Here is a 26481-nt window from a genome sequence, read left to right on the forward strand (position 1 = left end):
GATTCATTGTCACAGCCGCCTTGTCCGAAGTCCCAGTTCATCCAATACAATTAGACAGTCTGGTGATGACTGGGCCTGTCTAAGCGTCTTTACAAGGCAATGATTTTTCTCTGGCTAAACGCATTCATTATAATATGAATGGTTAGTTACTTTTGTAGAATAATAGGGTGTTTACGGCCATAGAATATATACCATTTATAGATGATGTTGTTATCGATTTAATAGCAGTCTGGTGAGACAGGCGAGGACCTATACCGTTACGGGCAAGTAAGCAAATCTCTTATCTAGCTTAATACAGGTATTATTTATGACGTCGATCAGGATGCTGGCATGGTTCTAATGACGATTTCCTTGTGCTTATTTTCAGCTGAGCACATCGGTGGCAAGGATGCTTGTCGCACCCAACCAGACGGAGGACATGAATTACTTTTCACATCTACATAACAAAGGATTTACAAGAGATTGAGGAAAGAGTGTTTCAACGTCTCATAGAATATGTGTGCAATGATTGTTTATCTAACAAGTGACATATTCTTAAAGTATAATGAAGCTTCTGACATGTTTCTGTGCGTGCCTGTTTGTGACAAGTTGGACCCAAGCGAAAGTTCATAATGTAACGGTAGGATACCTTACCGTGGATCAATCGGATGGGTATGTGAGGAACAAACAAGCTAGACTCATCTCAGGGGCAATTTCTTATGCTATTGAAAAAATCAATCGGAACCCTACTTTGCTCAAAGATTACCATCTGAATATTGTTTGGAAAGATACTAAGGCTAGTACCCTTTTGGGTACTAAGCTACTTACCCATCTATGGAGGGACGGGGCGGTGGCCTTCTTCGGGCTAGAGGACAGCTGTAATGTGGAGGCTAGAGTGGCAGCGGCTTGGGACCTTCCCATGTTATCCTATGTAAGTATGCTATTTTTTGTGGTTACGTTTGTTATCGCTGGTATCAAATGTTGTTGTTTTGTTTTGTTGTAATACTAACCGTGTAGGGTGATGTTGTTTTGAAGTCCAAGTTGTTTTTCAAAGATCGAGTTGTATTCGTTTGTGTTTGTTTGGGGTGGGTGTTTTTTTGTAAAAGTGATACATTTAGGTTATTGAAAAAACTTTTGAAAGAATAGAGAAGTACCCAAAAGATGCTATTTGCTTTCTCGATTTTTTTTTAAATATTTAGCAATTTAGCAAACTATTTTTCAAAGATCGAGTTGAAGTTGTTTGTGCTGGGGGGGGGGGGGGGGGGGGGNGGTTACTAAGAAAACTTTTGAATTAATAGAGAAGAACCCAAAAGCTGCCAATTGTTCTATCGATTTTGTTTAAATATTTAGCAAACTGTTAAATAAGCTAAAAACAATAACAAAACAATCACCCTTACAATGTGTCCTTTTAAACCATCGACTTATGTAGAACACTCATAGGTTTTGAAAAATAAATCTTTTACCTTTTGTTTAATTTTCAAACCTTTGTGCATGCTATTTTCAAACTCTAATAAAGTCATTGGTAAAAGTTAATAACCAATATAAAATATGTAGTAGTACACCAAATGGAACGAGAAATAATGGAAAATGATAAAACGCAAGATATAGGAATATGGTAGGTAATACGTTAGTTCAGTCATCCTTAATTGATTTCGATTCTCAACACGAGAGCACAGCTCTTCAATATCTCAAAAAACATGGCATCAACTTAGTGATAAGTGTATATTTCCAAGATTAATTACAACAGTGTTACATGTTCTAATAATATATAGGTCTGTCTAGACATACATTTGTGATAATGGATAAGTGGACGAGGTGAAGATATATATGATAATTAAGAAATCCAATCGATTTTAACCCCATGTTACTCGCTCCTTCAATAAAAAAAAATATAGGTTATCGCTCTCAATTGTGAATCATGTATGTACGACTGTGAACTTATATGATTTCTCGAGGTGAATGAAAGTAATCAATATCATCTCTTAAACTTCTTGTTTACAGCTGCAACGTGAGTTGTTATCAAAATTGTATAGGTAATAATAGCTAACAAAAATATGTTGTTTAAACACGTAGCTACGAGGCACTTTTTAAAAATTAAATATGTACATTTTAATGAATGCCTGTGCCATGCTATTTGATATGTTTAAACGATGTTTATCAATATAACAATATATGCGCAATCCTGTTATTTGAGCGTACTAATATTTTAGTGCATTATCGAATTTATATTGATTAGCGCATTGAAGTTTCAGCGCAAATCGAACTTCATTGGCATATGCATGATTTAGCACTATAATTAAAGTTTGAAAAACCGCTAAAATTATACTACCGCTAAAATGTGTACACTTACAGTACTTTATTCTTTATCAACTTTCATTCAACTCATGGCTGCGTATGTTGTTAAGAGTATTAGAATAGAATCGTAATCGATATGGTGAATTTTGAACCGATGACGTATAAAGGAAGTAGTATAAAGGGTACCAGATGTGGGATGGGTGCTACCGTATCAACGTTATAGCATTCAAGTGGAGCAGTACTATAGGGGGGAAATGTCGTTTGAAGCGATGTCTCTTTCACAAAACAGAATGCAATACCTTTCCAGAACAAACACAGGGACGCACATACGACGGTATATGGACCTGTATGGACCTATAGTAAGAACTTGGTATGACAGCTTCTGCAAAGTCCTTAACTTCAATTGATAATATTATATGGATTACAATAACTAATGATATGAATTAAATATCTATATATTTTAAGGGTTTAAATCATCTTAGACTATAATCAGCTATATATTTGGCTATATCATAATCATGCATTTCGTATTTTATATATGTACATATTTTGTAAATTAGTGATTTTTTTTAGACGTCTTTTCGTACTGTTTACCATTTTATTGTGTTCATGTGGATGCTAAAAATGTATTTCGCGGAGTATTGGATTCATGATTGCAATATCGATAGTGTTCATGTAGTATAAATCTTTCCAGTTTCGGGATCGTTACGAATATCCTGGTGCAAAATCAACGTGTACATGTTGAAAGTAAACACCCTGTTTATAGTATTCCGCCCATCTATTTATTTGAACACGTAGTGTTTATACAAACCATGACCTACAACGTGATAACACAATTCAGGTATATTGTGTTGACGAACCCTAACATCTTTTTAAACAGAAACTAATCATTTAAGTGTAGCAAACATAACATCGCCTGTATGAACATATCTACATGCAAATATGCGCCAATCAAGTAGTTCGCATGGGTAGGGCACGTCTGTTTCACCGGTAAATGGACTAAGTCATTACTTAAAAATTCTAATGTACGTGTAAATACATGTAACAGAGGTCATCTTTGTTTTAACAATGCCTCCGCTAGGAATCGAACCCGGGTTCTGTGGTTTACTAGACTTACGCTCTACCGTATGTCATTATCATTTTTTCCAATGCCTCCGCTTGGACGTTTGGAGTGGAACTCTTGACCTCTAGTTTACGAGTATTTCGCTCTACCATCAGGGAGAAATTAGCCATAGTTGAATCGGTAGGAAGCGGCTGAATTTTACCAGGGTGACATACACAACGCAGATAACGTTTTTTTAATTCGCATGTCGTCTAAGCATATGTTTTGCTCCAGGCAAATAATCTCGACATTTTAAACGCATATGCATTCGTAGCTACAACAGCATTTTATATGATTCAATTTGTGTTGGGAATCCTTATAACTTGTCTTACATGATAGGTCTGTTATAAAATCTTCTCCCTATTTACTTCATATATATATATTTACATTTCTTCTGCCAGTTTTCATATAACAATATCTGAAGAAACAGATCAATGTCCTTGAGCGCTTTTCATATCCGACGTATGACATTAAATCATCGCAAGAAACCCAGTTCTCACTTTGAGAACATGTTATAACATCGCACTCACAGTACCAATTTAATCGTTTGAACTTTCGTTGCACGTCCTTTTTGGGGGATAGGTTGGTTCGTCATCGCATTAGCTAGGGCAATACTAACCATTTCTCAGAGATACAACACCGAACGGGGGAAGTAGGAAAGAGAGAACAATTGATGCTTCATTCCATATCAGATTCGTTTCAGTCTCTTAAGTAAATGTTCTCTAAGAAGGTGACCCTAAGCAAAGCATAGCAGGCAAAAAGGGCATATTAGTAGCCTCTTACGACACACAAAAGGACAGAGCGGATCTTCATTTCTTTCCTAAAACTGCACTAAGTAGCATGTGAAAATATGTTGATACACTGTAAAAATCAAATATTTTCCAAAATCACTTTTTTGTGATTACATAAATTCGTTGATGACAATTACTCACGAAACTCAATAACTATATAATGTACTAAATTAGCAATGCCTTGGTTTTTTATTTATCGTATAGCTAACATCATACTACTTTTACGGAAAATACTCTCATGGCAAACCTACAATCATTTCGTGGGCTTTTGAATTCGTGGATGGACAGTCCCACGGAACCAATGAAAAATAAAAACCCACGAAAATTAGTGATTTCACAGTACATATAGATAAATGCTCAATCTGAACTGTGGAATCCGTAATTTTCGTGGTTTTTCTTTTTTTGGTTGATTACCTGTCTATCTACAAATTCAAATGCCTACGAAATTGTTTCCAAAATATGTTGCTTAATCGCTCGGTTGTATAGTGCTAACATACAGTGTTAATTCTTTGTATTTCAGTGTCAAGTTAATAAATGTACGTAGTGGAGGACTTCTATTATGTTGACACACGAAGAGTGCAAACATTAGTAACAAAAGGGAGATTCCACTGATATTTTATCAATACCCTCTCAATACACACATAGCACTAGCTTATTATCTCCCCTGTCACATTGAAACAGACAACCATTATAGGTGAGACACTCTGTGTCAGATAACATGCACTCTTACTCTGTACGATTGAATAAACATTTATATAATTAGGAAAAGAAACATCAACGCACTGGAAAAACCTTATCTGCTTTGTTCTATACCGTTGTTCTGTGTTGACATAATAAAAAATATCTGAACGCATTCAGATGTACGACCGAAATAATGAGTGTTACTTGGCACTAGTAAGTGATAAATGTTAATTTAAGTTTGGCTTCCAGCGGAAAAGAGAGGTTGTGCTTTGGAACAACCATCTGTAGAAGCCTTCCTGATTTTAGATCATTCGGATCAATAAGGCAAGCAACAAATCTCTAATGGCTTTCATTCGGAACTTTGGTGGGCCTATTTTTTTATTTATTTTTTAAATTTGTAAGCCTTTCTTGCTTTTGGGGAATTCGACTAATCCTTTTTCAAATTGAGGCATCTTACGAGATGCTCTCCGTCAATGCTCTTACATTAAATATGTTTGTAACGGATAACCGGGAAGTGACCGTGTTACGAATGAAACCATCAAGGAGTTGATAACTTTAATATTTTATCCAATCATTTCTGTCATATCAAGTGAACTAATACTTACATACAATGTGTTTCAATAAGTAACGTGCTCGGTTTTTATATGTTTTGACTTTTGTTTTCTTATTTATTCATTCATTCATTTATTTTTTATGTATTTATTTATTTATTAATTTACCAACTCGTGTATTCTTCCGGTTCCTAATGCAGTTTTTTCTTTAATCAGGATATGATGTTGTCTTCGCGCGAGGACGTCCTGCATTTTGTTTTGTTACCTTGAATAATTGTGACATCATAAAAGGAAAACGATTTCTTGAAGTCATAAACAATAAGACGACAATGGATTTTATTTAATTTTCATTAATAACGTGACAATAGAGTTATGATCACTAAAATCTAAGACCCTGTTGTAATATTTTTGGATTTATATCGGTTTCTGTCTTTATATGCTGTCGTCTGTTTATATTTCTTTTCTTTTTACTCATATTCCTCACAAATAAGAAGATATTTTTTCTGAAAACTGATTAAAGTGTGTAGTTAAGCTGTTTCCGTTTAAAACCGCAATGTTGATGATTGTTCAATGAGGTAGAAAATTGCTTGCACATATATCAAACCCTTAAAAGATGTTATTACTATACAAACGCATGATTTGCGTGCATCTTCTGCAAGAACGTTGTGGAATTTTTACACAAAAGGAACTGGAATAATTAGATTGCATCACTCTGGAGTATAATTATGTAAAATTACGGTGATCTGTCTTCCTTTCTGCCGACAGTTTTATTTTGATTTTATTTATTATTATTTTGTTTTTGCGTGAGATAGTATTTGTCCTTTGTGAAAGAATATTTAAATTCAATACTATGCTTTGGTTTTTCTTTTATTCGATATTAACCTAACACAGCAGAAAACATGGTCAGACATTCTTCAAATAGCAAATATCTTCAAGATCAATATCTAAAACTGAACGTACGTATAGTATAGTGTGTCATAGGGAAGATCTTAAACATAAATATGGCATGGAAATGCGTAAAAACAACAATATAATATAGTGAAGTTGAACTGTGCTAAAGGAGTTTTAGTGATCACAGTTAAAAAAGACAATAATGTCGAATGGAAATCATTATTGTTATTAGAATATGATGACATCTGTGATTGATGTCGACTACTGATGGAAAATATCAGATCAATGAAGACATTGGACAAGTTTTCTGATCGCCATAAGGAAAAGTGCTTTTATGGAGATATGAAGGTTAATATGTTTGTCGTTGGGCCCTGTGGCGTGCCTTGAAGTTTTGTTGTCACTACCGGAGTTTCTCGGCGTGTATCCGAGTTCTCTGTGTGATTTCTTTGATTTGACCTAGATAAACATAGCGGGTCTCTTCGATGAAGCAAAAGTAAGAGGCCTCCCCTTCCGAAACACCTGGTCTTGTTTTCATTGAACCTTTTAAACGTATACCTTTTTCCTTTGTTCATATTTTGCACTAGTTTCACGATTTTGAAATCGAATAACGGTTTCGTTCGGTCGTATTTGATCCCATTTACTGATACATCATTTGTATAAAGTTTTATATATATATGCGTTTTTTAAGGATCAATAACCCGCTGCAGAGAATACACTATGGAATTCCACTCTTTCTTATTATACATGCAGTAAGTTGCAATTTTATTCTCAGAACACTGTTATTGATAAAAAAATAACTCAAGATATTGGGTTCTGTTCAGAACCGATTGATCACAGCTATTGATATTTTAATAAAAAAAATCCAACTCATAGTTACATTTTAGCATTGGTGTAAGGATCCTCAAAATTGGTCTTTGAGGGATAGTTTACAACGGAAAGTTATGTTTCGATTTTCATTTGATCTCCCATGATTTGTATCGGATAACTTTACCAGTATCCATTTCTTAACCTTCCCGAACCACCGGACTGGTATTGGCCACACAGACAGTGCACCGGCAACAGTGATATGATAGGCATATACAGTAGCAACAGCCACTCTTTAATTCTTGCAGAGTCTGGAACCTCCGGTATCTAAACGATACCATTGCTGCGAAAACACTTAAGACAAATTGTTCTGATCGGTTAGTTCTGATACCAGTAATAATGGATCAGAAAACAGGAACTCTCATGCAAATGTTTTCAGCTTTGATTAAATCCTAAACTATTTTGCTGGTTGGTGTTGATAAAACTCATAACAATGGAAATATTAATTCTTTATTTAGTTGGAGTTTTTTAAGGACTAAGGATCCCTGCCCCGATGTTAACAAGATATTTATTTAAATTCCACAGATTTTCACATATAGAGTTACTTCCCCTTATGTTCGTCTTTGATATAATCGTAACAAGACTTGACCAGGGAATTACCATTGATTAGGTTATTCAGTTGGTTAGAGCGGTGTTATTGTGATCAGGGGTCCAGGGTTCGACTCCCTGTCTGGCTACGATGTATTTTACTCTCTAACGACTGTTTTTGATATGTTCTGCTGTTTAACCGATATTCCTGGAATGACAATAGCTTTTATAAATCATACTCTGAAAGAATAAAATACATTGCTTAACGTTTTTAAAAGAATATAACAGAATTGTGACTGTAAAAAAACGCAGGGCTAGAACAGGATTCGAACCATGGACCTTAAACTGTCGCCCTTACATATACTGAACATCCTGGTCACGGTAGCCCCCTTGCTCTAGAGTTTATCCAAACAGATACACAATCTATTTACACAAACGCAGTGGAACTCTCTAGTGTTTTACCTCCAGCGGGGAAGGGTTCCTTAATATCATTTGTTTGCAATGGTAGAGTGATCTTTAATAGATAATGCATTCCATGTCTGATCTCCATTATAGACAGTTTTTGACGGCTTAAGGCGTCGTACAAGTCATTATTGAGATGAAGTATGTCATATCATTATGGATAACCAGACACTAGCAACCTGACACGCAGTATTTGATATAATTAAGACAAAATGGAAGAACCCCAATGGCAATTATGATGATCACTTTACAAAATTCTCATTACAAAAATAATTCTTCATGTTCAACGAGCTCAGTCAGGTCCTGAAGCGTAAAAAGCAAACTATATGTTTCTGTGATATTTCTAAAGCAGCATAATGAGATATAACAATACTGACATATCTAGTTTATCTTGTAAAAGTTGACGAGAATTTCACTTAACTTCATTGTCACATGAACCATCATGAAACGGTGGTACATGTATATGTATAATTACATTCCAACGCTAATCCTCCCGGTACACTTTACATTGCTTTCGGTGATCTTCTAGAGATTTTTCGTTTTCTGTCGTTTTATTTTCTTGATTTCTGTTAATGATTTCTCGCATCGAATTCCGATCAATACCTTTTTACATCTTTATGTTGACTCTGATATAGAATTCTTCTGTTTTAATTGCTAGCATTCCAAGGTCAATAACTGACGCCAAATGGCGTTGTTAACATTGTCCGCCCTATATTTTGTGTATGGTTCAAGAGAATATCGCGGACGTTTATGGCCAAATGCGTCATCACTATATCAATACAGCGATTCCGATATCAGGCTCATATCCTCACACATACGCAGACCAGTAAAGGTCAAAGGTCAAATGTGCTGTGTTTCTTATCTTATTCTTCTAAACACGTTTGCTGCACCCAAAGAGGAATTGAATTTCATGATATTTTACTAGACAGTGTAACATCTCTATCGGTCATAGGTCATTTTTAATGTCAATCAATCAGCGGAGAAAAACTAATCATATGAATATATTTACATTTCCATTGGCAGTTCATCAAGAAAATCACTTTCTTTGGGCTATGAACGCAATTGGATAAACCTCATTTTGGAACTTCTATCCCTGTCTCGAATAATATGAGACTACCATTAAAAACAAACATTTAGTGACGTGAAGCTGTTTCGGGAATCTCGTTCACACTTACGACAGGGACACTTCTATATCGAAAGTAAAGGGAACAATCGTATTTAGATAAATAATGACTTAAAGATTTAGAATGTAAATATAAGGAATGAACGGCATTTTTTTCTATGGTCTTGCTGGTATAAACGCAAATCGGTTAGATTCATGTTGACCATGAATCCCGCGTATGTAACTTACTTGCGTTCATATCAGCATGAAATTGAAAAACAAAATGCCGTTCAATTCTAATGTAAACTTTGGATATTTGTGTTGTAGAAAAAAAACTAACGGGTATAAATTACACCGTGCTCTTGCTATAGAACGATTATATGTCAACGAAACCGTATTCAAACTCAAAATCAATATAACTTGGACAAAGTAGGAACAAAGGAAAGATTTGCATTGAGATTTTAAACATTGAAATAGACCATGGATTACTACTGGAAACAAAAACCAAAATTATCTGACTAGTGTTTGGGTTTTATTCATTTCTATTCCTGATTTAGACAACCAAAGTACGCAATCAATTTCAGACCCTATACCCTAGCAAGTTTATTGTAGAGATAGAATGTTGAATATAAAACGAAACTAAATATCGTGTTATGTAAAAATGATTAGTCGTATACCTGCATAATTGTCTGTGTTTGTAATGTTATATAGTAAAATTTCGTTATACTGCCATCATTAGTCCGAAAATGTTTAGCGTTATAAAGGGGTTTGAGGAAAATGTGTAAAGGAATTTAAATAAAACAAGAAAGGGGTTATTAAAATGTGTTTGCGGTAAAAATAGTGGAAATGAAACGAGGGGAATGACATCGAGAGTATACTGTATTAAACATAATGACCTATTACATGTATCAAAGAAATGCCAATATGCAATATAAAAAAAACGAAAGAAGGAAATGTATTCACAGATGGTATTAACAAATAAAACGCCTCCTATAACACTTGAATAGAACTATTTAAGGAACAATGAACAATTATGAAGGGTATGAAGATTTCGTTATTCTGGTCTTACGGCAGAAAGAATTTATAGCGACTGTGTACACATAACAAATAGCACGGACGCTTGACAGCTATGAACAGCAACCTCCACATCTGTCGATGGTGTTTTTCAACACTGATATACATTAAATCAATATGCTGATCATATTACTAGAGGAACATATTGGACTCAGTGGAAACATATGAAATATTCTCTACATACTTGGTGTTTTGTTATCTCAAAAATCAGCAGTAAACAAAAGCTTGTTTTAGACAAGCACAGTCATTATAGTCAAGCTAAGTACAAACGATGTGTTTATCTTGAAGTCTAGTATCATGCGTTTAAACAGAATATCCCATTTAGAAGTCAGATAGTATGTATCATATGCGTGCACGCGCGTAAATGGGAGGGTGTGGAGGACAAGCGAAGGGTGTGCCAAACTGACAACTAAAACAATTAATTCAAAATGTTCAACTCGGAACTTATTGACTTTCTGTCTAGTTCATATATATATGCCGCCAAGAATAGTACATATCAATAAACTTATTTCAAAAACCCGAGCCATATTGTCGATCATTTACCATCGTAATGGCTACGGGAGCAAGCTCTGGCGTCAGTTTCCAAGGTTGTTTTTGAAATATGAATAATTCGATCGGTGCCAGTGTTTTGTTGTAAAATTTCCTTTTGACAAATCGCCAAAATCAAATGTCACAAAGCTTGTCTAGCGTCAAAATAATCTAAAAAATGTACGTTAATAGTCGCTTAAAGGAAGACAATGTCCTGACATTGACCTTTCCCATCGACAATTAATCATAATTAGAACCATAAATATCACAATGATATCGAAAGTGATATCGTTTATGGGGAAAAACATAAAACTTATTTAATTCATGCAATATTTTGGAAATTATTATTTATATTCGGTTTGTTTCCGACTATATATCTTGAGCAAAATGGTATCATGTGACGTACAACTGGAGTATCATTATCATTACATTGCAAAAAGATTGTATACGACAATGTCACACACTCTTTCGTTTTGAAATGCATCAGCCGCCCTCTCCAAGTATATGCTTCATTGTTTAGTTCCTGATTATGATGTATCGTCTGATTCCAAAAAAATCTCAAACTGATTTATAATCCCTTTAAATAATATTATATTTCGCACTGCTTCCCCTACAACAGTTGTAAATGCCGCAGTTGATTAGGCACTCAGTGGTGTCGTAAAAGATGTCAACTGCTGACGGACAAAATTACAACACATTGTTTCCAAAGATGCATATGATTAAAAACAAGTTTAATGGTCGCCATCTTGATGTCGCAGGGAAACATGCTTTCCTTTGTGTGATATGAAGATCGACGCTTTTGATTATGCTCATTAGAGTGAATTCGGTTTTTGTTGTCACTACCCGAGTTCTCAATGTAAGGACGTAACATTACTTTGATTTTACGTAAATGCATATAGCGGATCGTCGTCGGTGAAGTAGCAGACGGTAACTCTTCCGGAACATCTGGTCTTAACCTCATTGTGATTTTTAAAGGTCCCAATGTAAATATGTAATTGCTAAGAAAGTGGGATGTGTCATTATGTGACAGTTTTCAGTCATTAGTGGAGACTACGCGCCACATGATGACACAAATATTGATTAAATGTAAACAGAGGATTTGTCGGCGAATGGCTTTAAAGAGGAACTATTTCGATCAATACGTTATTGTCAAAAATGATTATGTTGAACTGTTAACAGGCTTAGCAATCAATAGGAAGACGGAGTAAGAAAGTACATAAACAATCATATGTCATTAGTATGTATGTGGTACAATTAAATATTACAAACAAATCTATACAGAAGACAGACCATAAACCAAAAATTAAGAAAGCACATCGTTTGCAAGCAATTTTTCACATGGCAGTAATCTTTATTCATAAATGGATTTCTTTCATGTGTGTTCGTACAATCACACTGTTGAATACTACTCATTCATAAATAACACCAATTTGACGTCATTAACTTTGTCTCAGATCCTTAATATTGACCGAATTTGAGACACGCTGGTCTTCTAGAGTTGTGTACCTTTCACAATAGCAAAACGCTTTGATCAAAACTGTAAACATTGTTTCCCTGGGCATCTATCTTCAAATGACCTCGGCTGTTGTAAGGACGTGTCTGAAAAAAACACAACAACGTCGATAGCAGTACGCCTACAATAGCGATCTGCAGGAACAAACAGGATGATATGGCTATTGGCGGCGCGGTAAATTTCTCATGAAGTATTCCACTGAGTAGATACAATGTCAATGCTGGTTCTGAGCTAGATACCGATTTTCCCTTTATATCAGCTAGACAAAAGGTTTATAGTCAAGATTAGAAACATATCCAGACTGCGTAATACCACACAGCATATATATATGTAACGGCAAGCAAATATTAGTTGGCTATCGGCGTATATAGGCAGAAATATTCGAAACCATTTCATAACCCAACGACGCAAAGATGCACTATTTATTGTACACCCTAATTGCTGATGACATTTAGATAGAAAGCATACAACTTCTTGTTAAGAATTCCTATACTACTTCCAAACACTATAACTATGAACTGTTACAGTTTTACTGGCATAAAACCCGACTTTAAATAATCAATCTCTTCTGATAAACCATACCATGCGGTATGTTTTCAGTGGAAATAACACAGATAAGGTAAACGAAACAGTCAACAATGGAGTTATGGGATACAAAAATTGCGTCGAAACTAACTTCTTGATCGGTGGTAGTTTCTTGACCCAGACCCACACTTTCACACTTACATTTTATCCAAAGTGTAATTAGGGGGGATAACTGTTAGGGGGATATACTAAAGTTGAACTTTATAGTGTTTTGCCTGCAATGGCACAAGGATCCTTTCACTATTTCCAAATGTCATACATCTTATGTAGTTGCATAGCTTTATATCGTGTGAACATGAAAAACAGCGTAGTATGCTATTGCTAGACTTTCACTCCTTACATTATGTACGGTCGACGTCTTTTTTCGTAGGCCGTTTGTATTTTTGTCAATTTCAAGTTTTCTAGAAAAAGCATTATGTGTAATCGTATCTTATCGATTTATTCCTGCGTGGTGAACAAAGTAATTATCTGAATTTTCTTCCATCTTCAGCTCATTAGAAATTGTATTGTAAAAAACAAATACTTAAATTATCGCATCGCATTTGTGTCATTGTCTAAATAAATTATCCGTAATGGGCGCTCGGAATTGGATTCATGTTTTCAAATCGCAGTACCACACAATAAATATTCCATGTGATTTAATATGTGAGCTAATGTATACAGCTGTGAGCTGTCTTCATCTAGCAGAAAAGCATTACATTTCGCTATGTTCACCTACACAGAAAATTGAGTGAATGAACTTGAATTGCTATTCACTTATTACATCTTTGCGAGTATAGTAATATTGCGTTTCGATAGATTAGAAATGAATGCATATTTTTTTGTCCTATGCATTGCCCTGATATACTTCTTTTTCACCTACTCGACCCCACTGCTCTGCCCCTTAGCCCAAAGGGGGTGGGGGGATTTGGGCATCCTTCGTTTATACAAATTGTGTCCCGCCTGCCCATAGAAGCTCTAGAGCAAATTTGGTTAAAATATTATCATGTGTTCATGAGAGGAAGAATTTTGAAGATTAACCTTTATTTCCCTTATTAGGCCGTCCCCTCTGTTCAGGGGCACCACATCCTCCATTTGTACAAAATTATTATAATGATTAGTATGTTTTTATTTGAGTATTGATATGCTCCAGCAGATATCATTTAGTTGGCATTCACAGACAATATGAATGACAACTGGACAGAGGCAAATTCAATGTAGCCTGCTATTAACTTACATTTACTATTTTACGAAGCTGTATCGTAAATATCTCATACAAAAGGTCAATTAACTAAATACAGCTGGGTAGACTGGAACAAGCGGAGTAAAGTATCTTGCTCATTGATACAACACAGTGCCGTGCCGTAACTCGAACCCGCAACTCTTCGGCCACGAGCCCCGCGTTCTACATGTACCACTAGACTACCGTGCTTGTTTTACATGAGGATCTTGTTTCTAGGGAAAAGTTTTTGTAGTAGACGTATACATGTATGTGCAAACCGATACTTAATGCAGACCGTTAAAATAGTTTGTATCTTGCCCGTATTGTTTACTAGATGGTAAGACGACTCCATAGCCTCTTCGTCGCTCCATAAAGCCCTAAGCCTGTAGACAATTAGCACAACAAGGCTCCCGGTCAGAGTATGTTTCTGCCTCCAGATAAAAAAAAAAGAGTTCGACGGCTGTTCATACTAATTTGTCGAACAGCCAATGATTGTATTACCCTGTTATTGATACCACCAAGACATTTGTCGGTTAATGAATGCTAGCTATGGATATGATTTGAAACAAAACCTAAGACTGTTGACATTCATTGCAATAATTCATATCACAGCATGTCCGCTTCCATGATGGTACGATAAAAGAAATCAATATTACACGGTCTTTTTTTAACATTTAATTCCCTTGCTGTTTCTCGTGGGTTTTTTTATAATGATAAATAGCACAGTCTTAAAATAGGTTAAACTCGAGCTCCATAGAAGGAAAATTGACACATAGACTTAAGGGGTTATGGTGTTATCATACTAATGATTGTGAAAATCCAGGGATTGATCTGTTACGTATAATTTCAAATGTCATCAACAAATAACCATTTCAAAAATACTATATTGATTGTTTACATTGGTTTATAATTTGTAATACAAATGTTGTTATGCAGTACAATATCATCATCACATTTTTTCTTAAACCAGTAACATTTGTTATATCATATCAACCGATGTGGTCGGGTGGCGCAGTCGATAGCGCACTCGCCTTTCTCGAAGACAGCCGGGGTTCGATTGCCCGATCGGACGTTAACATTATTGGGTAACCTGTCCGACCAAGTTCTTTTACATTCATTATTTGTCCTCAAATTTGAGATGCTTTATATAGTCTGTGTCGTCCTGGTTATTTAATTTAACTAGGTTACAGACCAACAACCTCTATTGAAATGAAATATATTCCTTATAGAATATAAATATTCTTTCAGAAATGCGCTGACTATGACGTATCGGACAAAAAGAAATACCCAACGTTTGCTAGGACGTTTCCTCCGGCTACACAAGTCACCAGGTCCATCATCTCAATCCTATTACACTTCAAATGGAGTCGGTTTTCCTTAATCGTCGGCTCGTCACACAAGCAGCAGACGATTGCTGAGAAACTGCTGGAGCTTGCCAATACCTATGACATGACACTAAATGACCGAAAGGACTATACGGAACCCCACATTCCGCTTACAACCGGAAACCCTTTCCCTGGAATCGTTGAAAACACATTTATTGATACCCGCGGTGAGTGAACTGACTTTTTCGTACAGTGTACTTATATTTGTCAATGTGACGGATTCCTTATTGAGGTTTGCGTCTGGTGTTCACAAAGCAAAATTAGTCCATGTCTTACGCTGACACTTGTAGGCATTTTAATCTTCCTAGCCTCGAAAATATGCGGGCATTATTAGACTGTGTATTTCTTTACAAATGTGTTAATAGTGCTTTTGATTGTGCATATTTAGTCAAGCAAATGTGTGTTTTACTCCCTGGTCGTAATCTACGATCAATTGGTTTCAACCAGTTTTACTGCCAGAGAAGTAGAATAAACGTTAGAAATAATAGTATTTTAAACAGGATTCAATGTTATTTTAACTCTCTTGCTTTTATGGAAACTGTGTCACTAAGATGAAATACACAAAATGTTATCAACTACTGTGTTCTGGGTGTAAAAATCAGCTGGGCAAGACCGGGAATCCAACCCTGGACTTCAGGTTGTTGTCCTATCGCTCTAACCAACTGAGGTATCTGGCCAACGGAAGTGTCCCGGCCAAACTGTGCTTCAGTTATATCCAAAACAAAATAAAGGGGGGGGGGGGGGGGGGGGTTGGTAACTCTATATATGCAAAATACACAGTGCAGTGGGACCTCAAATATGAAATTAAAAGTGTAGACATACGCCGCCAAATCTTGATATTTTTAGTTTCACTGAAAAAAATGTGCTTACGATATATATGTATAATGAAATTACAAGAAAATCGAAGTGCGAAATTGATTTCAGCCTTTTGTCCGCTATTGAATCATCACGAATAGGACATAACAGCACTCTGGATCTTAATCTTATCCACTCGCATCAATATAGCTGCCGTATTTATAGTGCCTTATCTTAAAACCCATCCTCATATTGTCAAATTGTATTGCGGCGAGGTTCTTTGTAAAACAAATAAAACAGAATTCTAATAGGGAAACCCGGAACAGATATTGTAAAAAAGCAGTGTCGCATACGCTTGAAATATGTACTTTTTTTTTATTGTACATGCATATGTTAGAAGGTGACAATGTTCCCTTTCGTTATTTTGATTATACAATGTGTATATTACGCTTACGAGCACATGGGCTGATACATATGTCGCCTTCTATTCTTCGAGTTTAATAAGATTAGAGCAATTCTATCGTAAATTGTCACAGCTTCAAAATAACGCATGAAGTTCCGCAGATAATGACAAAGCAATCTATTTAAAGAGATATGCGAACTCTATATCAGTGGTGACGTACGAGGGAGGTTCGTGACATTAGACAAAAGATGAGGAGATTCAAAGACAAGAGACAAGAGGCAATAGGAATACATTTCCTTTGGAGTCATCGTCAGTATCTGGTCATAAACTTTGTTAGACAGCATACATCATTCTTGTAATATATTTTTTTGACTAATAAAGTCGGTCAACTTTGTGAAAGTGTGAAATGCATTAATGTGTGCTACAAATTATTAATGTATCGCTAATGTGTTTGTGTTTTCGCCCTTGCAGTGTATGTTTTTCTCGGCGATATTAATGGAGTGGTGGACTTGATGACCAACCTCTACGACCGCGGGCTTCTGGACACGGGAGAATATGTAGTCATCTTTGTCAATCATGGAATGTTCGACGTGAACGACCCTCTCAAATACTTCAGGCGTACGTTTTGCATCATATATATGATATATAACTCTGTTTTTACATGATACAAAATTCGTTTAGCAATATTTTGAATGTTTGTATTTGTCAAAACCAAGTGACTTATGAAATATTATAAGGAAAAACAAAGGGGAAAAAAAGAAGTAAAAAAGTAAAAAAAAAAAGAAGACTAATTGCAAATAAGGATGAAACTGATACACTTACATTCATGTCAGTATGAACGCAAATGTTTATGAAAAGGATCAGTACATATAGATAAAGAATATATTTTAATAAATGAAGTTAAGTTAACAATCTAGCATCATCTAAATGTTTGCTCCTTCCGATGGTCTCAAGAAATTTCGTAGTGAGAAGAGAAGCTTCAAACTCACACTGATCTAATTGCGATTGTAGCCCTATGAACACCATTTCTGTTCTAGCGTTGTTTAGTTAGGTATGTGTAACGGCAATGTCAAGATGTATACATATAAAGGGCATATCTATATAGATACTGCATTAGAGGAAATTTTCGCGTTGACAATAGCTCTTGTTATATAAATACAATAAATATAATCCATTAATATATATTTGCTTGTGAATATGGTCGTGCTAATTTACTCCACGCAAAAACGGGAATGTCATACACCGCAAAAATCCATTTTTATAGAAACTGTTCTCCTGTTTGAGGACGTGGCATCGAGTATAGATATATACTCGAAAAACGCATCGATGAATCGATTAATGAAAGACTAGACACGGTATAAACCAATCTTAAATGATTAAGCGACTAGTCGTTTATGAAATCAAAGAAACATGATGCGTCAGAACAATTTGATTAAGCTAAACACGTATATTTCAAAACAGCATGTATAACTTAGATGGCAAAGTGCTCCAACGAGACAAGAAAATGTTAGTTTGTGATTGAATAGGGGCTGAGACATGACGGCTGAAGCTGAACCGGTTATGATTTGATTATCTGCTTTTTCACACAGGCACAACGGGCAGTCCTAACGATACGCGAAACATCGAGGCGTCCAGATCGCTACTCATCATAACATCAAGTCCTCCATCGAACCCAGACTATGAAGATTTCGAAATCACTGTCAACGACTACAACGAAAGACCTCCATTTAATTTCCCTAACCCATTTAAAATCAGGAAGAAAGTAAGTACTCGGTAACAGATCGACCCGAAGACAACAGTCTTTGAAATTAAACACTTTGAATAGAAACAGATTAGTATTAATAATTGAAAAACTGCTATCAATTTTTATATAATTTCTCAATATAAATTTAAAAAGAAATCAGTGAGTTTTACATTCAAATAAAATTATGAAATTACTGTAGAATATCTAGTTTAAAAGAACCTTCTGCGGGTGTTCTTAAATTAGACAATAAGATTATAGATAATTCAAGTTGAATTGGATCCCATTACTAATGCAAAAATACTGATATTTTGATCAATATTGGTCAATAGATTTTTCTGTCCAGACATTATTTAGAATTATTATATGACTGGTGCCAATTCCCAGCCTTGATTGGAGGAGCTACGTAATGTTGCGAGTCTGTAATTCTTGTTTTTTATGTTGTTGTTTTTTTTGTTTTTTTTATCTGTTACAGACCTCGTTCTATGAATAGAAATCTTGGGCGGTAAAAAGCTACTACAGATATAAATACCATGTAAAATAGTGTGTGAACGTTTCATATATGTCTTACTAATGTAAACACTAAAAGATCAACCTTAGTGCAATATTAGACAGAAAACATGTTTCTCAGATTACAAACGTAGCACGCCTCTCTCTAATTAAAAAGGTGCAGTATAATGGACGTTTGGAATGTTCTTAATAAAAATAAAATCCGCTACAGCAATCTTGATACGTAATCAGCAGTAAATTACTTTAATGAGTGTAACGATAGAACAGCCTCTAGCACATCCATTATACAAGGAAATGATAAATCTTTTTCTCTTAAGAAAGTAAGGTTTTTAATTAACGATTTCATATCATTTATAACCCCCTCCAGTCCCGTTATTTGACGACAGTCTATATACGGTCTCAATAAGGTCGTAAATACGGATGTTTCTTGTCACGTAATCTGATTGTCACTTATTTATGTTGTGTCTCCATTTAATATGCGTGAAAAGACATATTATTTTCATCAAATATAAAATCAACTGAGACCTAAGTCTTTATTTCTACCAAAAATCAAATCACTTAAATCCGAAACGAGAAAAATTTAATCATTATTGTACGTACAGTTGTTGGAACGCACAACAGTGTACGAAGGATTGAAATCTGGACGATCATTGCTTGCGCACATTTGTGCGTAAGTCGTGGTTGGTGAAAATTGGGAAATGGCTAAAACAATAAATACGGCCTCGTGTTTAAAATCATAAACTTGATTTTAAATATATTTACATATTCTAGCTAAACATTTCAGCTGATCTTTATATTTATATTTTCTTAATTAAGAAATGGTGTTTACGGTGTTTTTTAAGCGACCCAAATCGACACATGTAAAATAGCACATACAAATGTACACGTAGTGACACGGTCACGTAGACAGGTAAACATAGCCATTTTGAATCTGTGCTTGGCCCGTAGTTTTCCACACCCGGGGCATTTACGTAACTCGCCAAGGTGTGAAAATCCAGGTGAAGGGGTGCTATAGACCAAATAGTGCAAATTTCAGAGGGCATTTTAATTTGTGAAATAATGTCATCGACTCCATCAGTGTCACTCAGCAATTCATTCATTAAAGTATCTGTTTGTGAGTCGGATAATGCAAAAAGATCCATGTTGTCAAGTTGCATGTCTTCAATAGAAGAGCACACACACTACCGGAATAGGTTTTAAGGGAAGATTCGGACCCGTGTCCAGTGGCACTCATAGTGTGTCGACTTGGTATTTGTGCTGAGTCGAGCACATGCACTGTGGTCGCCCTACATGAATGGTTGGTGTAAATAAACGACAAACCTGCATCTTTGCTAATCAAGTTCATGAATGTCCCTAGCTTTTTGTGACCAACAGCTAAATTGTTGTAGTAAATACCATCCTTTGGTTTACTCCTTGGTTGCTGGAAAAGTTTCGGACATTGAGGGTTTAGCCGACGAAGATACTACATGAAGGATCTAACGTTAAACTTTATTTTAATCATCTTTTTATACTGCAGTCAAAGTGTCCTAGTTTCGAACATGTATTTGCTTGTAAACATGTTTGGAAGAGGAATTAATATAAGCTACAAGCTTATTTTACAATCCGTCTGACATTACATGTTATACTAACATTGCTTGATAACTGAATAAAACACTGTTTAAATTAAGTACAGCTTTATTTATAGATTATAAACTATGAGTCAAAATTTAAAAAACGAACATAGTATTTCACAAGCATTTTCTGTTAAAACAACGTCAAAATCTCTCCTTACTTTTCATCTCAATTGACCGACAGGAGAGTGATGATTTCTTTATTAATTATGTTAGTAAGAACAATCAACAATATAAAAGGAGAAAGATGACAGGAACCGGAAGTGTTAGGGGTAACCGGAAGTGGACATGAGGTGCATGCTGGGTACTCACTGCGATCTTCTCTGCGCCTTCACTTTGCCTTGTGAAATATTCGCGTAATAAAAGACAATTCACACAGATATTTTTATTTTTTATTTTCTTACTTAGCTATTGAAAAGTACAACATACGAAGAGATGTTTCAATCATAGGGGTTTGCAAACGGACATTGAACAAATATATTGGTCATGTTCATACTTACAAATACGTACCTTTCGGCCTTTTTCTCTTTGTCTTTGTCTTTGTATGGTAAAACACCGTTTTTACCGGGGGGGGGGGGGGGGGAAAGAAGTAGATAAAAAAATGAAATAACAACACTAACGAAACATGTACATCTTTCCTTTCAATTAACCCATCTTAGACTGAAGGGAATAGAGAACAAATGTGATGGACGTCAAATGACGCAGGCACGCCGATATTGGTCATGATTAGAGTCAATTTTTCAAGTTGCTTTCATTTGTTTTTATCCTTCCCTTTTAAACAAAATGTGTATGAGTTTTACAGGATGAGTAAAGCTGAACATGTATCGTCGGGCAGTGGGGGGCATGCAGGGGACTCACGCTGTTCTTCATCTTTCCTTCTGTCTTCTTGCTTCGTCCGTGTCTTACTCTACCTTTTATAGTGATATATATATCTGGTCTCTGTGCGTCCGTCTGGTTAACAGCTACAGAGTATACAGAGGGCGAGCGAATCTTAGCGTACAAGTAGGTCAACGAACACCCGACACGGCTAGCATGTTTATCACGCGCACTACTATATACACATTTTGCGCAGAAAAAAAATATCACATCTTTCTTACAGATTCGGTAAATATAACATAAATGGTTTTAAGTTCATCACGTCGCCTTTTCCGCATTGAAACTTTATGTCTCATTGACGTTTTTATTGAGGCTTCAGATCAAGGTGCGTAAACCGTGTTAAGATGATATCTTCCCGCTTACAGGTATATCTTTATTTTCTATCAGTCCAGTGATGATCAGTTCTGAAATACATCAAACCTACCTAATAATTTTAAAAATATTCCTTTCTCTGATCTGTCTGTTGGCGTTTTTGGTTGGGTAGCACAAAACAGTAGGCCGCCATGAAAACCTATAGGGTATAAAGGTACATCTGATTTCTATCCAGTATGATCCGTGTTTCCAATATGTTGATGTATAATATCTGTGAAACTCAAAATTTCATGATGATAATTTAATAATTTCAACTGACAAAAAAAAACACATGTTAGATAAAATTTCAAGACACAAACTTGGATAAAATCATATTAAGTTTGCTATAATAAGGGTCCGTCTGTGAAATTACATACGTGCTAAAACCTTGTAATACGCACATTTTTGCAGTTGTTTCTTTGATAATCATTCGCCTCATCATATGTTTCAAGCAATGTCATAGGTTACACAGCAATTTCAAACTTATAACCACATACATCAGAACTATGCCGCTGATTTTTTTTAAACATACTAATTTTATTGTTTATAATGTCGGTAATTACATACCTACTAACAATGTTTCATTAATTTAGGATTCCTGCAAAATTCTTAAAAATGACATCCCTTGAAAACCTGGAAGAAATGACTATGTGTACCTCGTTAAATAGTTTTTGTATTTGTCCCATAAATGCGTTTCATTACATTGTATGAAACTGCTATACTGTAGAAACATTTTCTTTTGAGCCGCAATCACCACACATCTTGAGTGTCCCGCACAAAATGTGTTCACAAATATGCATTGCTTAAACTATAAATTATCATAACTCTCACCAAAGGATTGTAACGATTCTTTGAGGAACGCGAATATGTCGATATCATTTTCAAAAAGTAATTCAGTTAACGTCCAATCGCTTACATCTTCAATAGCCATGAAGAATGGGATATGACGTCAGAATTATAGTTAAGGCGCCAAGGGGATAGCTTATTTTTAAAAAAACGTAGTTTAAAACATCAGTCTGTCATTGGTAGAGAAAATAAGCAAACACGAACACAGCTATTGTTACATATACGTTTTCGTTTGTGTAAGGATCGCCAATCAAATATTCGCAAGCTTTTAGAATAAACTATTAACAAAACAAAAGACGAAGTGGACAGGAACCGGAAATGTTATAGAAAACAGGAAGTGGGCAGTGGGTGCTGGCAGGGTACTTACTGTTATCTTCTTTGTGTGTGTCCTATTTATCTTCTAAATTTATCACGTGATTAAATAAAATTACACAGATTTGAATTAACAAAAACACGCGCTCCAAGTCAATATCGGTTGTTATGGGTGGACACGTGATGCCTTCTGGCCAATCGCTTGTCGGGAATAATATGAAAAAATAATAATCTGTAATATTGATCAACCAATTCTACCAAATCACACATTTGTGCTGAGAGAAGCGCACAACGGGCCGAACGATTGTTAAATCGCACAGTTTTGCGCACCATGTGTGGACGACGCGCGGACGGTGTGTGCATGATGCATGCACGGTGTGCGCACGCTATTTTTGGTGCGTTGTGCGGTCCCACAACTTTAACTTAATTCGAACCATAAATATTAGTTGGGAAAAGTATGAGCAAAGTACAGCGGTATTAATCATGTGTTCTGGAAGGGTAGGCGTCCTCTGCTTCATCAGCGACGCTCGCATTTTAACTCTGGGTCAAATCAAAGAAATACAACGTCTTCAAAACGAGAACCGGTGCAGTGACGAAACAGCAAGGTTTTCAATGTGTGCATAATCTAAAACACCGACCTTCTTATCACACAAAGAAATAGCATATTTCCCTATAGGATCACGATTTTGACTATAAAACCTCCCGTCTTCTTCATCAATCTGTAGCACCAGAAACCTTGCGTTTTTAGTTTGTCATATTTAACAGCGCTCCATTATATTTGTTAAACAGATCACAGTGTATGCTGCTTACCTTTATGATGCGGTAATGTTGTATGCTCGAGCTGCCCAGGAGGAGCTAGACGAAGGAGGCAGCATCATCAATGGAACAGCAATCATCAATCGTATTCTGTCCAGAGAATATGAAAGTACGTATAAACGTATATAAATATATATACTACATGTTTACTTTGTTTGGTCTTATACTTCAGCTTAATAGGTGCTCCATTATTTCGTATTGTTGCCATACTATATTTATTAATGAGAGGTTGTTATATGACCATTTTGATACTTTATCATACCCCGTATCAGCCCGATTGTCCTGATATCAGCCAGAGAGGCCGAAAGCCTCGAGGGCTGATAAGGGGTAGGATATCAAAATGGTCATATCATAAACTTTTTATCATATGTCCTTTTGATAATAAATCAAAAAACAAAACAGTAAAAACATGTGTAAATGATCTGATCAACCTCACAGGGAACTGGGTATTTTTTACATCTATATTTGTACCTAAACTTTTTAGGCACAGGGACCTGAGAATATGTTACAGCCATATTTGGACCTAAACTAAGGTGTACAGAGTTATTTTACATGTTTTGGGGGTTTAGATACATTCTCAGGTCCCTGTGATCACTGTGGATCCTTTGCACAAATTGTTCAGTGTTCTCATCTCTTTACCTTACATTGTTCTCCTTGTCAGCATCTCTATTCTAAATTAAATCATCCATCCCTGCAATTCGTGCTTCTAACAAGTTGAGAAGGCGTTCACCTTCATCTGTTGATCAACCGACAAGGGAAGCAACCCGGGTAAGGACGCTCCGTTTGAGTTTGAGTTTGAGTCACTAAAACACGGATAAGTAAACAGGATTTGGCTGGACATTGCGGAGATCGACTCGGTGTAATCGGGATTTTTTATTTGTTTTGTTAATGTTTACTATTCAACACCCCCTTCAGTTTGTAACAACACTTATCCTTCTATCAAGGGTATATTATTCGGAACGCATTTGTCGTTTTCATTGGGAAACATGTAGTCAGAGGAGTTCCGAACAGGGGGTGCACTACGAGAATCAGTAGTTATTGCATGGGGGTGCATCACGAGAAACTTATCACACGAGTGACAGGAAGTGGTAATGCAAAAATACTAATATTTCGAGTAGACATACATGTATGATAAAGGGTTGTATAGGTGTAATCCCATGTGTGTTTATTTCGTCGTTACGGCACGATTTCTCACCCCGATTCGATTTCTCACCCCGACACGATTTCTCACCCGGTTGAGAAATCGTGTAGGGATGAGAAATCGTGTTGCGAACGCAGCAATTTTGCACGATTATTTCTTACCCGGGTGAGAAATAATATCAGGGTGAGAAATCGTGCCGTAACATACGTTCATATTCCATTGATTAGTTATTATCTAGACTGGAAAAACAACATTGGAACGTTTTGACTACATGTAACACAAAAAGTTAACTCATAACTATGAAACTATCAAAGGTTTGCAAAATGCCTATCACGAAATAACAAACTTCTTAAAACCCCTTGAATTCATAGAAATTAAGTGTGTTACGTTTCAGTAGTAGTTTAGATTAATTTGGAGTTCCACCCTTTGGGCCCCTTTATTATAGCATCGCCAATGAGGCCATGAGAGACGGAACAGCCGTGTGGTGCAGTGTGCTTATTGTTTGGCCGATATTGTATCTATTGTCAAATTTGAAAAGATGTAGTCCCATGTGTGTGCCTTAGGTGTACATGTGCCTTCATACATATAATCAATTGTTTTCGTTCATTATCTTACCTCAATAGGCATCCTTGGAGTCACGACAAAAATAGACGCAAACGGGGACGCAGAAGGCAACTACACATTACTGGCGCGTGTCCCGTACGTCACAAAGTCCGCGTCATACGCCATGTTACCCGTTGGACACTTTGAAATGGCAACAGGCCATCACGTAAGTCAACATTACAGTATTACAAGTGTATGTATATGTCGTGAACTTGTACAACAAAACAGAATTCCATAAACTCAAAAACTCAGTTAAACTTGTTAAAATAAAGAAATATATTATTTTCAAATCATGTTAATCAAACGTTTAACTGATGCCCAATTTATACATTTATTATTAGTTCATAATGAATAAGGGAGGATATGAGTCGGGGTTGCTAATGGCAACCAGCGGTATTGAGCAACTTCCGGTTGGTTGTCATAAGCAACCCGTCGCATATCCTCCTCTATTACTCAGATCAAATATTTGATGTTTTTGTCAACGTATTTACTAAGGCGCAGTATTTACACATTTCATTTTATGGTTCATTTTGCAGGTGCTGAGATTCTTTCCTGGTCAGTCTGTTGACTGGGTGACTGGGGAGCCCCCTATCGACCAGCCCAAGTGTGGTTACAGGGGAGAGAAGTGCATTCCTGTCAAAAGTAAGACATATTTTACATTAAACATCTTTAAAAAAAACAATCACACAGAATGTGTTTCAATATTACCATTCGCAGTTTAGGGGAGAGAAATATACCAGCTGTATCCAACTTCATTTTATAATAAGATTAATACTGAGTACCTCCACAATTTATATTTTTCTGTGTTCTCTGCTTAGGGGCTATTGAGAAACACAAAGGGACTCATTTCAAATATGCTTCCATTTCAACTCTTAGGATTCCCATCTTTTCTTGTCTCTTCTGAACACTCATTCCTTTATACCGGTTTCTGCCTATGCACCCGTC

The 26481-nt window shown here is 36.0% G+C and overlaps 1 protein-coding gene across 3 annotated transcripts in view; it reads left to right on the top strand.

The window, feature by feature from the left end:
- LOC110455701 (receptor-type guanylate cyclase Gyc76C-like) overlaps nt 1–26481 on the top strand; it is an 84881-nt gene that overhangs the window by 41825 nt on the left and 16575 nt on the right. For all 3 annotated transcript variants that reach the window (XM_021505993.1, XM_021505991.1, XM_021505992.1), the window contains exons 2-8: nt 368–910; nt 15396–15699; nt 17202–17348; nt 18320–18492; nt 23766–23901; nt 25557–25702; nt 26073–26178. In XM_021505993.1, coding sequence (XP_021361668.1) covers nt 545–910; nt 15396–15699; nt 17202–17348; nt 18320–18492; nt 23766–23901; nt 25557–25702; nt 26073–26178 — 1378 coding nt within the window. In that variant the 5' untranslated portion in view covers nt 368–544. The remainder of the gene's footprint in view (nt 1–367; nt 911–15395; nt 15700–17201; nt 17349–18319; nt 18493–23765; nt 23902–25556; nt 25703–26072; nt 26179–26481) is intronic.

Source organism: Mizuhopecten yessoensis, unplaced genomic scaffold, assembly GCF_002113885.1.
Source record: "Mizuhopecten yessoensis strain PY_sf001 unplaced genomic scaffold, ASM211388v2 scaffold8361, whole genome shotgun sequence".
Lineage (NCBI taxonomy): Eukaryota > Metazoa > Mollusca > Bivalvia > Pectinida > Pectinidae > Mizuhopecten > Mizuhopecten yessoensis.